The following is a 17484-nucleotide window of genomic DNA, read 5'->3' on the forward strand; positions in this document are numbered from 1 at the left end:
TACCAGATAATAAACTAAATCTACAAAAGAGAAATGTGGGACTTTTTATTCGAGCCAGAGTCACATGGTCTGGAACCACAAAGCAGAAGCAAACCAGAAAGATCCATGAGAGAGAAAACTGTTCAGACCCAGAAACCAAAGCCAACTGCAGCCTGTTGAATGGTCATGTTTCTACCTGCAGCATCTGGTAAATGGGAATAAAAAGTTACACACCGAACATGAGGATCAACACTAACTAGAAGCTGAAAACATGAAATATGAAACGCTGACATTAACAAGCTTCCCTGAAGTTCACACACCAGATATAAACAACGTTCTAGTTTTTTTGACCAATCAGAGAGCTCCACACAACTGTCACGTTCCCTCAGGTCAGCAGACCCTTCACTTTTAACTGTCCCATCAACCAGGATGGGACACCAAGATGGTCAACTGTGTTGTTTTAAAAGTGCTATATAAATAAAATGGAGTTGGAGTTGAACTTCTCTCTGCTAGGCCCTGTGTATCTGTCTAGAAAAATCTTAAGCTGGGTCTTTTAATTGCATATCAGTGTAGCTCAGAGGCTTTTTCAGTGTTAAATTCAGTTCCACTTTTTCACTCACACATCTGTTTTTATCTCCGTCCTCCATGTGTAAACCTCCACAATAGTCTGGTTCTCTGTACAGGGTGAATACGCTGCATTCCTTCATGTATATTTGTAAATCATGTACCTACTTTGTATTGCAAATAAATGTCACTTCTCTGTCCAAGATGTTACAGACACTGAACTGAATAATGAGTGAATTATAAATGTATTATAATGTGATATGATTAAATAAATATTACTAATAAAATAATTTGAACTATTACATGTGTTAAACTAAACATGCTATGAATGAATTATATTATATTTTTAATATTCACACACACACACACATATACATATATTTATATATATAAATCATGTTGTCATTCGGTAAGCTGAGTATTAGTAGCTTAAATATTGATTTAACATAAAAACCTTGTGCTTTTGTGTGTTGTGTTGTCTTTTATATGAAGGTCCATGGTAAAAGCTCCGCTCTAGAATCTTTGGATATAATTATTCATTATCATTACTCATAAGTTGTATTTATAAGTATGAATTGTCATAGCTACATCTCTGGTGTTTATAACAAACCAACCCCCACCATTTCATCTTACTCTCTTACCTAAACCTGGCTCTTTTTTTCCAAAAAAAAAAAAAAAAAAAAAATCTTATGTCCATGATGAGGCTGTCCGTCTGTCTGTATCTGGTCTGTACACACACACACACACACACACACACACATGCACATACAACAGAAGTTTTAATGTTAACTGGCATCCAGTCAGTTAGCTAGTCAAATCTTGTGGACTCATACAACCTGGGTGTAACACTGGACAATAAACTGGACTGGTCCACCAGCACAGAGGCAATTTACAAGAAGGGCATGAGCCGGCTTTACATCCCAAGGAGGCTCAGGTCGTTTCATGTCTGCAACAAGCTGCTGTAGCAAAGAAGAACTATCTTCTTTGCTGTGGTGTCCTGGGGTGCAGGCATCAAGGCAAAGGACCCCAACATACTGAACAAACTGATCAGGAAGGCAAAGCCTGTTGTTGGTTGTAAACTGATCACCCTGGAAGAGGTGATGGAGGAGGGGATGCTGGCAAAGCTGCTGGCATGGACAATCCCTCTCACCCCCTCCACAAAACACTGGACAAGCCAAAGAGCAGCTACAGCAACAGACTCATTCAACCCCACTGCTCTAATACAGGACATCCTTCCTACCTTCTGCAATCAGATTTTACAACTCTTATACCGCTGTCAGAGCCAGATTACACACCTGGTTTAATTCTATTGGTCACCTTTTGCACTCTGAATCTCTGAATTATATGTGTACATATATTATTATTAAGAGTGTTTCAGTCTAGGGGTGCTTCAGCACCCCAAAAATGGGCTAGAAACGCCAATGAGCGATCCTAGGGTTGGTTGTATTTTCTGTTTTTATCAATCTATTAATTCTATAACCTCCATTTTTCTAAATATTAACTTTAATCTCGTTATTTTTTCTTTAGGATTGTCCTAAAACGGGTAAATTTGCTTTCACTATCACCACATGCCATTTATACTTAAGTGATTACTTTGTTCCATTTTTGTTGAAGTCGCTGTAATACGAGTGCCTGAATCTAACAAATGCGCATGTGTGTAAGCGCATCTTGGTTTGAAATGAACGGACCAATTAACATTCTCTCTGCACGGACGCTGCAGGCGTTCCGTTGCTCTTAGCCAATCACAGCCCACGTTCGTTGTTTGCCTGGCTTTTTGAATTGAGCTCAAACAGCAGACTGACTTCGATCCTCTGACGTAGTTAGCTGTCAACAAACTAAAGAAGACAATAGTTTGGGTTATTCTCACGGATTTGGATCATGAATTAATCCGATTATTGGGCTTTAACATGTCCCCGTTCCTTTAGAATTGAGTGGGTTGAAGAGGAATTTTCTGGAATCGTTCTGTTGATTTACTACCTCCATTGATTGCTAAATTAGCTCGTGAACCTGGTAAGTTAACTGGTGAAGCGGCCAGTTGACCTCCATTTGCTCTTTTTTCCTCGCGATATTTTCATTAAAGGAATCCAAGAATCAAAACAGCTGGTAAGTTTCGTGATTGTCTTATTTACCTTTTATACATATTAAAAACGCACCGCTCTAAACATTAAACGTTAACCCTGACGATGAGATTAGCTAGGCTAAAGCAGTAGCTAAACTAGCTAACGTTGATGAGACTGTCTTTGATGGAGCTCTGCAGCTGTTTCAGGCATGTTTATTTCGTGTGTGGCCGTCATGACAAATAAGAATTTAAGAAGTAATACCAGTTTCAGGTTCTTCTTTTGTAAAGTAGTCGGTGTTTTGGATCGTTGCTTGTTCAGCTACAATACGTTGGTCCTGTACAAATAAACTGCACTAATAGTAAGATGCAGCCTATAGTAAGTTTGGTACAAGCTGTGTGGTGTTTATTTTCACAGTTAAACAGGAAATTTATTCTAATCACCTTTATTTATTTATTAATTAATTTCTTTCTCCCTTTGTTTGCCCTTCTTTCCATAACTTTAGCAGTTTGGAGAGCTTGGTGCCTCCTTGGGCTCCTGGCATGGCTGATAGCAGCATTGTGACTTTAGGGGCAGCTCGGAGCCTGTTGGTGGATTCTTCGGTCTGTGACTCCAGGATTGTGGAAACCACTAAGGACCATACATTTCTGGGCATGACGTGTGAAGACGGGGAAGGTGAGTCAGCAAGGGTCACAACCTTTCATTCAATTCACTCTTTTCTTCTATCTTCCTTTTCGTCTGAATACATGAAGTGATAAGAAAACAAAAACTGTAAGAGGGGAGGTGGAATAAAATAAACAACATGTTCTATCCAGGGCTCTATGAGTTATATGATTAACATCTAAAAGGCCAAACTCTACCAGTCATCCTCCTTATTTTACAATTACTTAATGATAGAGACTAATGGTATTATTACATCATTTATTCATCTATAAGTGGACTAAAAATCTGCTGAAAATGATGTTGACAGCTGGACATATGATAGCATAAGGATTCAAAGGGAGTGCACATTTTTTCCCAGGAGAAAATACATTGATGATGCGCAGGAGGACAAGAGGCAAGGTCTCCAGACAGAAACTCCTAACAACAAACAAAACAAACAAGCAAACAAAAAAAAACAAGCTCCATATATTCCGTTTCATAGTCTATAACAGTGATGATAATTTAATCCAATTTTCAAATTAATAAACACTTTTTTAGGGGTGATGATCTGCAGGTTAGGACTGGGCGATATGAACCACATTTCATATCTCCCTTTATTTAACTATTTATTTATTTACACCTGAATTGTGATATAAGATATATATCTAATTTCATTATTTTTTTTGGTCAGGTAACCAAAGAGTCAGTTCTGTTTTACAGCCTTGAGGGATAATTCATTTTTATTAAGGATCATCAGAACATGTGCATTAAAACAGTTGACTGAAATTAAAGTTGCTGTTTATTAAATTAAATGCTCTTAAAACAAAATGAATGGAAAATACTTTTTAATGACCATAACAAAAATACAGTTGTGCAAAATGCAAAAAGAAAAGATCATTTTAACTGAAGCTGTCTGGATATAAAATATATTCTGTCATTCTACATTGTGTGTGAAAAAGTCTCGATTTACACTGCTAAAAAAAAGGGAACACTAAAATAACATCCTAGATCTGAATGAATGAAATCTTCTTAGCAAACATTTTTTCTTTACATAGTTAAATGTGCTGACAACAAAATCACACAAAAATTATCAATGGAAATCAAATTTATTAACCCATGGACGTCTGGATTTGGAGTCACACTCAAAAGTGGAAAAACACACTACAGGCTGATCCATCTTTGATGTGATGTCCTTAAAACATGTCAAAATAAGGCTCAGTAGTGTGTGTGGCCTCCACGTGCCTGTTTGACCTTCCTACAACACCTGGGCATGCTCCTGATGAGGTGGCGGAAGGTCTCCTGCGGGTTCTCCTCCCAGACCTGGACTAAAGCATCCGCCAACTCCTGGACAGTCTGTGGTGGATGGAGCGAGACATGATGTCCCAGATGTGCTCAGTTGGATTCAGGTCTGGGGAACTGACGGGCCTGTCCATAGCATCAATGCCTTCGTCTTGCAGGAACTACTGACACACTCCAGCCACATGAGGTCTAGCATTGTCTTGTATTAGGGAGAACCCAGGACCAACCGCACCAGCATGTGGTCTCACAAGGGGTCTGAGGATCTCATCTTGGTACCTAATGGCAGTCAGGCTACCTCTGGCGAGCACATGGAGGGCTGTGCGCCCCCCAAAGAAATACCACCCCACACCATTACTGACCCACTGACAAACCGGTCATGCTGGAGGATGTTCAGGAAGCAGAACGTTCTCCACGGCGTCTCCAGACTCCGTCACGTCTTTCACATGTGCTCAGTGTGAACCTGCTTCCATCTGTGAAGAACACAGGGCGCCAGTGGTGAAGTTGCCAATCTTGGTGTTTTCTGGTAAATGCCAAATGTCCTGCACGGTGTTGGGCTGTAAACACAACCCCCACCTGTGGACTTCGGCCCTCATACCTACCTCATGGAGTCTGTTTCTGACCGTTTGAGCTACACATGCACATTTGTGGCCTGCTGGAGGTCATGTTGCAGGGCTCTGACAGTGCTCCTCCTGTTCCTCCTTGTACAAAGATGGGGTAGCAGTTCTGCTGCTGGGTTGTTGCCTCCTACGGCCTCCTACGGCCTCCTACGGCCTCCTCCACGTCTCCTGATGTACTGGCCTGTCTCCTGGTGGAGCCTCCATGCTCTGGACACTAAGCTGACACACACAGCAAACCTTCTTGCCACAGCTCGCATTGATGAGCCATCCTGGATGAGCTGCACTACCTGAGCCACTTGTGTGGGTTGTAGACTCCGTCTCATGCTACCACTAGAGTGAAAGCACCGCCAGCTTTTAAAAGTGACCAAAACATCAGCCAGAAAGCAGGAACTGAGAAGTGGTCTGTGGTCACCACCTGCAGAACCTCCTTTATTGGGGGTGTCTTGCTAATTGCCTATAATTTCCACCTTTTGTCTGTTCCATTTACACAACAGCATGTGGAGTTGATTGTCAGTCAGTGTTGCTTCCTAAGTGGACAGTTTGATTTCACAGAAGTGTGATTGACTTGGAGTTACATTGTGTTGTTTAAGTGTTCCCTTTATTTTTTTTGAGCAGTGCATTTTGAAATCTGGATATATTGCCCAGCACTACTGCAGGCTGATGTGATAACGGAAACACGAACCGTATAAAACAACATGTCGCGTAGTGACGACAAAATTAATCAAACTGGTGGAAAAGACATCATTGTTAGATATGAGACAGGAATTTTACTGTGAAAAGCTCACAGGTAGAAGAGCGCTTACGACATCTATATGTCAACGGCTCTGGCTGTTGTTGAAAAACTCAACCATTTTCTGCAGTTTGCAGCTTTGGTACCCAAATATCCAACCTGAGGAAGATCTGCCTAATTTGTGCACTCAGATTGCATATTGTGTGCACGGCTAAATGAGTATATGATTGGTTACGTTGTCATAGATTTACAGATCACTATTTTTTTTTCTTTCACTCACCAGAGTTAGGCTCTGTCATTTGGATTACTGTCAGAGGTTAGTGAAAACGATGCCTATTGGGTGCACGGCTTGTACAGTCTTGAGGTGAAGCTCAAAATATTTGCACACAAGAAGAGACATTTTGTGTAAGGCTTTGCTTTGCAAAGCAGAACAATGTCTGTGTTAAACAGACAGCAGCACACTCCTGATAAAGGAGTTTGTTTTACTTTAACTCTTCTTTGTTTCATTACATCAGCTCACTGAGCTTGACTGGTTCGTGCAGGTCTGGACTTTGACTGGGCTGTTGCAAACTCTAGATACTTACTGCTGTTGTGGGGTAGATTTATCTGCTGTGTTTGGGACCATGGTCGTGTTGCATGCTTCAGCCAAGCTTTATCTGTCAGGGATGGCCTCACATTTGACACTACAACAGTGGTTCCCAGCATATTTTCCCAGAGGACCCCCTTTGTGTAATTACTTAAAAGCTGTGGACACCCTGCCCGCTCGTGTTGGTTTTACGCTTTCTTTTGCTGCTTCTCACCATAAGTGATGCATTCTGGCTAAATAATTTCTTTTTGATAAAACCAAAGTTAAGGTAATAATCAACATAAAAGCATACTTTTATTTTTCAAAATGAGGATGAATCATCTGCACTGTGGCATTTTTACAGACATACCTCATTAATGAAATGGTGTAATTTTAGTGTTTGTGTTTCCAAAACACTGATTCCAAGTGAATAAAACACCCAGATGATAAAGACTTAGGTGAATTCACCTCAAACCATCTTGGTGTCGACATGGCCTTAATTTAAATCATACTGGCTCTAAACAGTCAAAGCCTCTGCGACCTTCTGTGTATTTTGAAGGACCAATTGGGGGTCCAGGGACCCCAGAATGAGAACTTTTTCTAGAATACTTGGCATACAGAGGAGTTTGTGTTTGAAGGTTTGTGCTGTGTGTTTGCTGCTGGGCTTTATGTACAGCGCCACATGTTGTTTTCCCAAGCATGGCAACAACATCTTCACTTCCTTCCACAAGTCTTCCCAGATGGGGAAATGAGGTTAGAAGTGTGCAAGTATTTCCTGCTGTGTACCGGTTGTGCTGTGTTGTCCATTATATTGGGCAACTTTTCCGGCATTATTCTCTCCCCCATCAGTTCTCGGGGCTTGAAACTTGATGGCTTTGTTTTTTTATCAGTTTGTGTAGTTTCTTTGAGAGACTTAAGGCCACGTTCCCACCACCAGACTGTGATTATTGTCAGATTGCCACACAAAGCTGAACGATCCCTGACTTTTTATTTTATTAAATCAGTAATTTGTTGTCATAATACAGAAAGTGTTGTATGTGTTGTAATAGATGTGTTGGCCGAGTTACGTTTTAAACCTAATGCTGATACGAGGAAAATACTTAATAATTTCTGTCCTAGAGGAACACATGACAAATTAGAAATCATTAGATAATTAATAAACATGACAGCAAACAACTTTTAAAAAGTTTTAAACTTTGTGGGAACAAAGAACTAGAAACATTCAGAGATCAGACGTCCGTCAAGCCAAACCAGACAAACCAGCACCACTGAATACATGACCTCTGCCGTGGTGGAGGTACTAATATCAAGAGCACCAGCACAAAAAAAAAAACAAACAAAAAAACACATCTTTCATCAACTTAATGCAACTTTAACGTTTTTTTTTTCTCATCCAGACTGCTTTACTGATAAATGGTTTGATCATAAACAAATGACTAAAACTATTTTGAAAGGGAATACGTCAGATGTAAGCATGACTCTTGTAGAGAAAATCATTAAGTTAAATAAATTTTAGATGTTAAAATAATAAGTATCAACACGTGTACATAAATAAATCCTGTTATCTCATTCTTTATATTCAAACAGCAGTTTGACTGAATTGACAGAAAATATTCATCAGTAATATTAAAGTGGAATATATTCTGATGTGTCGAGTTTAATGATTATTAAAGTTATGTCGTTTTTGAGAGTCAGATATTTAATTTGAGATAACATAAATGAACTGTATTTTAGTTTTTATTGAGATGTGATGTCAGTCTTTTTTTATCAGACTGAAGGGAATTACTTTAGCTTCTGTTCCTGTTCATAGGAATTTAAGATTTGTTTATTAAAACATTAAAAGTGCTTTGCAACCCTTTCATTTCCATAGTTTTACCTTTGACTATCTTCCAAAATTGAGCCATCTTAGTCAAAAGAAACAAACCAGTTTTAAAAGCATTTGAGATGCACCAGAAGCTTCTGATCTTTTTCTGACCACATATTGGTATTTTCTACCGTTCAGTTACTTCTGCTTTGTTCAATCCAGTGAAGTGTGTTTATCAGCTTGATTTACTTTAAGAAGACGACACACTATGAGGAATATAACTCTAGAATGACTTGCACATTATTAATGTGGCCTATGAGGTAATAAACAACCCTGAAGGTGCAGACATCAGGTGACGTTAACACCTTTTTGCTTGAGTTGATAGAAATAAGTCACTGTAGTCTGATTAACCGCCCATGTTTATACTACTGAGCGTCCAGTAAGCAGGACATAAACAAAATTAGAAAAAGTAGTTAGACAACATGAGTAACCATTATGAGCAGTGGCTGTGGCAGTTTCTCTGCATGAAATCTTACTTTCTAGTCTGTGTCACTGTCATCATTAGCAGGTTGTCCACCGCATGGTCGACAAGACGAGAGTGGTCGTCTTGTAGCCTAAGGGTTGAGGGTTCGATCCTCGGCCTGTTGAGCTCATGTCGAGGTGTCCCTGAGCAAGACACAGAGCCCCAAATTGCTGATGGGTCGCGGTTGAGCGCCTTGCATGGCAGCTTCCGCCGTCAGTGTGTGATTGTGTGTGTGAATGTGATGTGTAATGTAGAATGCTTCGGGCATCATTCCAGTAAAAGTGCTAGATAAATACGGACCATTAGGCCTGTCGCATTAACAAATTTAGCTGTGCGATAAAATTTTTCAGAAATTATCGCAAGAAGCGATAATATTGCACAAAGTGATAATGTTGTCATTTTGAGACCATTTTCAACTAATATAATGACAATGCCATAATAATGCAAGTACACGCTTTCAAAGATCAATAAACATTCATTTGTAAAGAACATTTTACACTGGAACTGGAAGAATGTTTAAATAACAAAACAAAACAATAAATAGGACGAACTCTCAGTCTCATTAACAATAAATGAAAACCAAACAACCAAAAACAATAAGTATGATAGAAAATAAAGTCTCTGTTCTGTAAACAAAATTGCTCTTCAGAAATATATTTAATAAAATATTAAACATGGGGCTCAGACAGAGAAAACTGGTAGTTCACATCATTGCTGTTTATGAAGCTGAAATAGCCGCATCAGCCTGAATAGGAGTTGAGTTCAACATCTCCTTGTAGATATTAACCAGTTTCCTCATCTTATCCAGACCTCTCTGACTAACCCCTCCCTGTCAGCTGACCCAGAACTGTTTTATATGACCAGGATGGTGGTTTAAGGGTCTTACAACAAATTTAAAGCAGTTGTTCAGAAACAAACTTTTTCTTGTTCTTGCAGCCTAGAGAACAAGAACTCCTCACAGAGTATGTAACAAGCTTTATTCTGCCTCATGCCAGTCTCCTTTCTGGATCTGTGGATCGTTTAGGGACCCATTTCCATTTTCACGGAAGTGACATCCCAGAAACGAGCATCAGAGAAACGGGAAGGATTCGGTGTTTTTGTGTTTGTTTGGGGCACTTCTCTTTTAATAATTTCTTTTTCTCTGTTCCTGTCAGATGTTCTGCCAAAAGTGGAGACACGGGTGGTTCTGGTGGGAGAGGCGGGCCGTAATAAAGCGCTGGTCAAAGCACTGCAGGTACATCTTTCCTTTCTCCATCACCTCCATCACCTGAACTTGTCACCATTTCTGTTCTGTTTGTCAAGGTCATTACTTCTTCCTTTGAGTTTAATGTTCTCCGTCTTGTTGAATGAAATTAGCTTCACTAATGTCTCTTTTTCTTCTATCATCTTTTGATTCAAAGAAGAGATTTCTTTTGCTTAGTAAATGATTTTTCCCAAAGTCGTTGCTGTGTCCAGTAATATCCTTACGTATCATTCTCTGTTACCATGGAGCTGAAGAAGCATTAGGGGACCATCATTGGTCAATAATGATCAGTGCCCAATTAACTGAATCACCTTTAAAGTTCATTTAAGCTCAACACTCAATAGGCATACAGACAGAGCCTTCTGTCCATTTTCTTTGTCCTATCTGTGCATATTTTAGTCCATTTTCATGGACCCCCTTGAAAACGGGATGTTGCATCTTAAGAAGCTATCCATTCAATACATTTCAAATATTCTAAGAGCTTGTGGATGCGCACCTCGACCTAACAAACGTAGCAGTAACACAGGAAATCATGGGAGGTAGCATTGTGCGGCATAGCTCACGTTCTACCAGAGAAAGGAAAGAAGAAGCCACCACACGGACCACCACCATCTGCTGCTCCCAGAGGTGATTCTAGAGTTTCTTTGGGCCCCAGGCAAATTTTTGGGGGCCCCTCAACTAGCATTTATCGCCTCTTTATTAAAAGTCAGACATTGCTTTTCAACCATGCTTAAACAGAATTATTTAAATAAATGAACTCACGAAACAGACCTGGACAAAAATGATGGTACCCCTAGAAAAATGTGACCAAAGGGACGTGTTAATCCAAGGTGTGTCCACTAATTAGCACATTATTTTCAGTCTTTTCTAGAGGTACCATCATTTTTGTCCAGGCCTGTTTCACGAGTTTATTTTTTAAATAATTCTGTTGAAGCATGGTTGAAAAGCAATGTCTGACTTTCATTGGTTAAGTTTCATAGAATTTTTATTTATTATTACTTTTGTCAGATTCAAGATATTTCTGTGACCATTGTGAGTTTTTATTTCATTAACCGAAGGATACCAACACTTTTGTCCCCGTCTGTATCTATTGTATGAGCACAGCTAGAATGACCTCCTCTCATCTGCTTTAACTTTTGAAGGAGTTTAGCTTAATTATCCATGTCTTCTGCAGCACAGCCGCATCCAGGCACATCTGTCAAGAGCTCCATCAGTAACTCCCAGTAGCCCGTCTGCCTGCCGGCCAACATCTCAGCCTGCAGAAAAAAACGCACCTTTTCATCAGAACCTCTTTCTTCTCTTTAGTTTCTGTTGTTGTTTTTCTTCTCCTTCCCAGTCGACCTCCTCTAAACTGTTATTTGTTTGAAGCCACTCACTTTACAAGGACACGGACCCCCACCCATCATGTTCGCTCCCTCCTCGCTGCTTCCATTATCTTGGCTTTTTTCTTCCTTTGTTTGCACTTTTTCTTCACTTTCTGTTGTTTATGTTCTTTTTCTTTTTCTCCTTGAAATGTCAGAGTTTGACATCCACTTCTTATTGGTTGGTTTTTACAGGCCATCAGAGTAATGGAGGTACCCGTGGTAAAGATAAGAGAAGGCGAGGCGGGTGCCGAGGAGAAAATGATGATAAAATCTATAGTCAATATGGTACAGTACAGTGCCTGCCTCTCTGTGTGACTGTCTGACACTTTGATGGGAATTTGGGGAAAGTGCCTCACCAGTCTTAATTTCCACTGCGCACTAATTTAATCACCGTGCATGACTAACTCACTGAAGCTGAGTGTATTTGTGGATCATCGTAGCTCTGGAAGAAGGAGTTGCACTCAAACGTCAACGCAGCTTTGACATTTGGAAAAGTACTTGTTCATGCAGAAGCACAGAAATGTAAAGGACTAAATTTGCACATTTATTGGGCCGTTTTCCACGAGAAGCTTTGACGTTTGAACATCTGTTTAAAACATATTTTCAGTTTCATGCCTTCAAAACTATTTTTCAATCACTTGTCTTTGTTATTGACATTTGATTGTTTTCAAAGTTGGAGCCTGGGTGTGCTTATTGAAGCAGAGGGTGAGGCCGCGACTTAAAAAACCCCAAAACAAACTATTTATTAAAACTTTATTAAAATTATTTATTAGCTTTCTACATCAGAGATAGCCTTTTGTCGTACCTTTGAACCCATGGTCTGTCCCAATCTAGACTGGTCTCCTGGTTTAATTTGTCATGGAAAGCTGAGATATTCACATCCTATTCATACAAATCTCCTAGAATAAAATAAGGGGGTGTCTCTTTAAATCTGTAAAATAACTCCAGCCCGCGCCTCCACCCAGTGCCTATCCTCTGCTTCCGCCTTTTTCAGCTTGTCTGAATTCTTTTTCTGAGGTGACTTTAATAACAAGGTGTAATTAATGACTCATCAATACTTTTCCCTTTTTCCGTCTGTGCCCAGCAGCAGCTGAGCAGATGGTTTGCGGGTTAAATTGAGGCTTGTTGGTTAATAACTTCAGTGGCTTAAATTAAATGTTTAGAAAAAAACATGGTTTTGGTTTAAACAAAAAAGAATTTCGAGCAGTTTCATATCACTTTTGTAGACTTAATAAAGAACTCTCTGGAACTTAATTTGAAGAACTTGAACTACTAGTTACAGTTTTCATTATTCTGTAATGTTTATTTATTAATTAATGCGAAAATGAGCGGCAGAAAACAGAAGGTAATGCTGCAGGAGTAGCTGGTGGACTGTAGTTTAAAACATATCCCCGTCATGGCCCTCTGACTTCTGGATGAATCTGGTCCTGTCTGCGCAGGAAGAATTAAACATCTTTGGGGGATTTTTAAGGTGCTAATGCACTGTTTTAATGCTGCTAATAACCCAGAAAAAATTTCCTGGACCTTTAGGATCAGTTTTTTATTGGATGACGATATTACAAGTGAGAAGTTTGGCACATACAGCGTATTCATACAGTTTTATTATTTGTTTCTACACTCTATAAGTCACTAAAGCTGTTAGCCTACAAGCTACTTTCCAACATTTGCCTCCTGCAGATGTAAAACTATATTAAATTAATAAAAAAGAGCTGTGAAGTAACATCTTTGATGCCATTTCTCTTGTCAGAACTTTATCATAACAAGTGCTATGTGTTATTTTCTTCAAAGCTTCACTCCTCCCTGCCTTCAGTCTGTCTTTGTCGTGGTCTCACGTTGTAGAGCATTTCCAATGGGATCCTTTTTACCTTAAAATCAACACAGCTTTGGTGATTATGGGATTTCCTCACATCAAATTCTCCATATGATATTTTGATCATTTTTGCTCTTCAGGACATCAGCTCTCCGTTTATAAAGACGGATAAAGTCGAGGAGTTTGGAGACGGAGAGAACGCTGACTTTGAGACGGTGTTTGTCCTGACAGAGTTTGACTCTCCAGAGTACGACTACCTCTACAAACATGATAACCGCATCGTCGGGCCTCCCGTTGTGCTGCACTGTGCTGCAAAGAAAGAAGTGAGCTTTCATACTTCAAATACTTATTTTTTACAGCTTCTGGGACACAAAGATTGCCAGATAGTGGAAAAAATGTTCTTTTAATCCCACATAGTCATAATCTGACCAGAAAGTAATGAAATACTCTTAATAATAAACTCTAAACTTCTAGAGATGATTCTTCTGATTAGTTAAAATGACATTTTATTAGAAAATCATTTTCTAACGCTTTGATCTTCCTTTCTTCACAGCCTTTGCAGTTTTCATGTCGTCCTCTTTACTGCACAAGCATGCTGAACCTGTCGTTGTGTTTCACCGGCTTCAGAAACAAGGAGGAAATGGTGAGCTCCATAAACCATGACCATCACAGTCCAGAACGGCTCTTTCTCCATCTCATAGTGTTTGTTGGCACGGCAGCAGATTGTCTGCAAACTAGACGATTAAATGTCACATTTTTGATTTCATCTGTTGTCCATGTAGAAGAATCTGGTGAATCTGGTCCATCACATGGGCGGAACAATCCGGAGAGACTTCAGCACCAAGGTTACTCATCTCATAGCGTACGCCACTCATGGAGAAAAATACAGGGTGTGTACCGTCTGTTTGTACCGTCTCTTTTCATTCTCACATTGTATATATTTGCACACTGTGTTGAAGAGTTCATGGTGTCACCATGACACAGGAAGTTGTAATTCACACCAACGTGTCCGGAGCATCAAGCAGCTGCTGGGGTGGGCTTCAGCCCCCCCGCTGCCCTCCACCGGAATAAGCAGGTATAGAAAATGGATGGATGGTGTCACCAGATTCCACATGTATGATCAAAGACTCCTGTATGGATTTATTCACGTATTCAGTTATAATCACAGCATTAAAATCATAAATGAGCTAAAGATGGCTGATGAGCTAAAGGGAGGAAGATAAGGAGAATTAATCCTCTCAGCCTGTAATCTCATCTTTGTTGTCAGAAAGTGGTCATTTATTCCCAAACAGGATCTTTTTCATTAAACTGAGTTTTAATATGTTCTGACTGCTTTTGCCCATTTCTCACCATCCAGATTAAAGATGCATCCAGATGAGTGGATCAGTACATTTCTAATCTTTTTTACTGGGGGGGATCAGATGCAGGTTGCTGTACTACTTACCGTACCACTACTCCCAGTTATTGTATTTTATGTTCTTATTGCTTTCTCTCCCAGCTCCAGGCTCAGTTTGACATTTTTCATCTCAGAGGGAATTAAGTTTGTTCTGTTCGTTTCCATCTGAAGTCTGGATCTTACATTCAGACTCTTTGTTTTGCAGCTATAGAAAAATAATAAATCTGTCATGTTTTGTATTGTGAGTCTCAAAAATCAGGGGATGGATATCTCTTATTAAAAGATAATTAATTGATAATGACATCTTTTAATTAATCTATTCAATCCTCTTTATCATACATTGGTCACACGTTGAATAAGCTGTTGTCTTTTTCTCCCTCCTCTCTCAGCTGGCAGTGTGCATGGGGACTCCCATCCTCACTCCATTATGGATTCAGAAAGCGTGGGAGAGACGAGATGACGTGTAAGTGGGACATTATAGAATAACATTAATGTTCCTGTTTTAAAGTTAGCAAACCCTTTAAAATCTTCTCACTAACTTTGATGTAAAACTTGCGATGCTCACGCAGGTGCTAAAACTAGATAACTTGCTCATTTATCAGTGGGAGGAAATTATGCCATATCACATATTTGTCTGTGTAAAAAGATTGTCCTCCTTTGCTGTGTGGTGAGACACACTAAGATTTCTGGTATTTCTCAGGGCTGCAGAATATTTTTTAAGGAGCACAGCTTCACATCCAAGTCATGATAACACTTTAATTCTTAATACATTACTGAAGACATCTTCTTGATGGATGGTTTAAAGAAATACAACATTGTTTTGTTATAATTTTGTTCCTAAAAATGATCAGTGTAGCAATCAATAATGTAACACCTGCCGGTGATCATTGTGGTCCAGTTAGTTACCGATTCACCTAAACTCTGAACAGTTTTAATCGTTTCTATGAGAAAGAATGTTTGAGAAAATGTCGGATTTATTTGACATTACAACATCCAACAGAAGCTGGTATTAAATTATTTATTTGCATATCAAAGCAAATAAAAATATGTTCTTAAAAAATATTTTTACAACAAATAGACAGGATTCGGTACTCACAGACATACTGACAAAGAATGCAGAGTAGGATGATTCATGAATGAATCATGCCAGTCCAACGCGTTAGGGCTGGGCGATTAATCGATAAAATCGATAAATCGAATTTTCCATTTCTGATTTATTTTTATGAAAATCTGGATTTTTTTTTCTGTAGTTAGCAGCAGACTTAGCCCTCCCTCCACACCAGAACAGCTTTTGTCTGACAGATTTTCAGTGACGTGACCCTTCACCCATGCCTCTACGAGATGCAGAAGTCAACTTTAGCCTACAAGCAACCTACATCAGGAAAATTATTTCTGCAGTGAAACCTGTACGATAAGGATCCAGATGGAAATCAATCACAGATGCAGTTGTGTTGCATATTTCAATTTATATGGTGGAAAAGTTATGACATTATATACTTTGTTTTTGCTGGCATTCATTCATATAAATTAAGTGTTTTTAATAAGTTTATTTATGTTTTGTAAAAGAAAAGAAAAAAAAATCAAAATCGGAAATCGGATTTGGTTATAAAAAATTGTAAATTTTATTTTTAGGCCATATCGCCCAGCCCTACAACGTATTGATCATGTCATTATGTAGGGGTGATGGGAATCTGACACCATGCTGGACCTCCGGCATGCAGCACTTAGTGATAGGAGAAAAAAATGCAGGTTACGAGAAAAAAGAAAAGGCAGACTGTTGAACGGAGACCTCTTGCTCATTTAACTGTTATTATTTGTCCAAACGCTTTGGCTCTGTTGTTGTCAGGGACACTAATGTGCTTTTCTGCAACCAGTTTGCTTGTGCAGCACAAAGTGATGAAACTGTAACGTCGGCTGTAATGTTTATGGCAAGCTTTACGGGAGCTGGAGTAGAAAATAACAGAACCGGATACCTGTTCCTGCACATTATACTTTTGAAAATTGATTTATGCCACAAGTTTTGTCATGGCATGAGTCGGAAACCGTTCATAAAGCAGCTGTGCCAACTATACGTTTGCCAGGGGCCACAGTCACCTCGGACATACCATCGTCCATGGGCTTCACACACTCTTTTCATGGTGAGAGGACTCGACACCCACACTCATTTAGCTGTTTTTTGTTGTTGTTGTTTTCTTCTTTTTAAACTTTTGTGTAAACGTTGCTGCTCTACTCTCGCTCTATGTGCTGCACGTCTGCCTCCTCTCCGACGAAGTTTGCTGGTGACACAGTCTGTAAAATCTGCTGGTCATAATACAGCCAGATGGACCAGGTCCAGATGGATCAGGTCCAGATGGATCAGGTCCAGATGGATCAGGTCCAGATATCTAGCGAGTGTCAAGAGGAGGTCTTCCTCTCTAAATTATTGGTGCTGTGTAGGTGTTGGATAGGTGGGATTACCTTTTAAGAGACATGAATGTGGTAATGGTAAATCATGAACAGGTTTTAAAATAAAAATCAGAGGAGGACTCTTCTCTAACCAGGTGGTCGACAGGTGATGGAAAGGATTTATATGCAGGGGCGGGTCTACAAAAGTTCTGATAAGGGGCCCAGGCAGGGGCTCTGACCAGAAAAAAAGTGGCAAAAATAATATATATATATATTTTTTTTCTTTAAGGCCTAGATTTTAGTGAATAATTCACTGGTTATTAAACTTAAGCGCTCATCAGATGTTACATTTGGAAAAACAAACAGCTGGTGATAGGACTGGGCGATATGGCATAAAAATAAAATCTCCGATTTTTTATAACCAAATCCGATTTCCGATTTTAATCGATTTTTTTTCCTTTTCTTTTACAAAACATAAATAAATTTATTAAAACATTCATTTGTTT

The 17484-nt window shown here is 39.4% G+C and overlaps 2 protein-coding genes across 7 annotated transcripts in view; both read left to right on the forward strand.

The window, feature by feature from the left end:
- The window catches only part of LOC121652695, a 5882-nt gene extending 5013 nt beyond the window's left edge, over positions 1-869 (forward strand). Inside the window, exon 4 of the mRNA XM_042005615.1 lies at positions 1-869. This exon is cut by the window's left edge and continues 1845 nt beyond it. The gene's annotated coding sequence lies outside the window, so the exon portion shown is untranslated.
- Positions 870-2333: 1464 nt separating this feature from the next.
- The window catches only part of ect2 (epithelial cell transforming 2), a 51190-nt gene continuing 36039 nt past the window's right edge, over positions 2334-17484 (forward strand). For 3 of the 6 annotated variants that reach the window (XR_006012670.1, XM_042005591.1, XM_042005594.1), the window contains exons 1-8: positions 2334-2646; positions 3106-3275; positions 9935-10014; positions 11580-11672; positions 13338-13520; positions 13751-13840; positions 13980-14087; positions 14983-15056. Coding sequence is in view for 5 of the 6 variants with exons in the window: in XM_042005591.1 (XP_041861525.1) it covers positions 3143-3275; positions 9935-10014; positions 11580-11672; positions 13338-13520; positions 13751-13840; positions 13980-14087; positions 14983-15056 (761 nt within the window). In the remaining variant the exon portion in view is untranslated. The remainder of the gene's footprint in view (positions 2647-3105; positions 3276-9934; positions 10015-11579; positions 11673-13337; positions 13521-13750; positions 13841-13979; positions 14088-14982; positions 15057-17484) is intronic. The other 3 variants (XM_042005593.1, XM_042005595.1, XM_042005592.1) reach the window with 2 other exon arrangements.

Source organism: Melanotaenia boesemani, chromosome 14 (genome assembly GCF_017639745.1).
Source record: "Melanotaenia boesemani isolate fMelBoe1 chromosome 14, fMelBoe1.pri, whole genome shotgun sequence".
Classification (NCBI taxonomy): Eukaryota; Metazoa; Chordata; class Actinopteri; order Atheriniformes; family Melanotaeniidae; genus Melanotaenia; species Melanotaenia boesemani.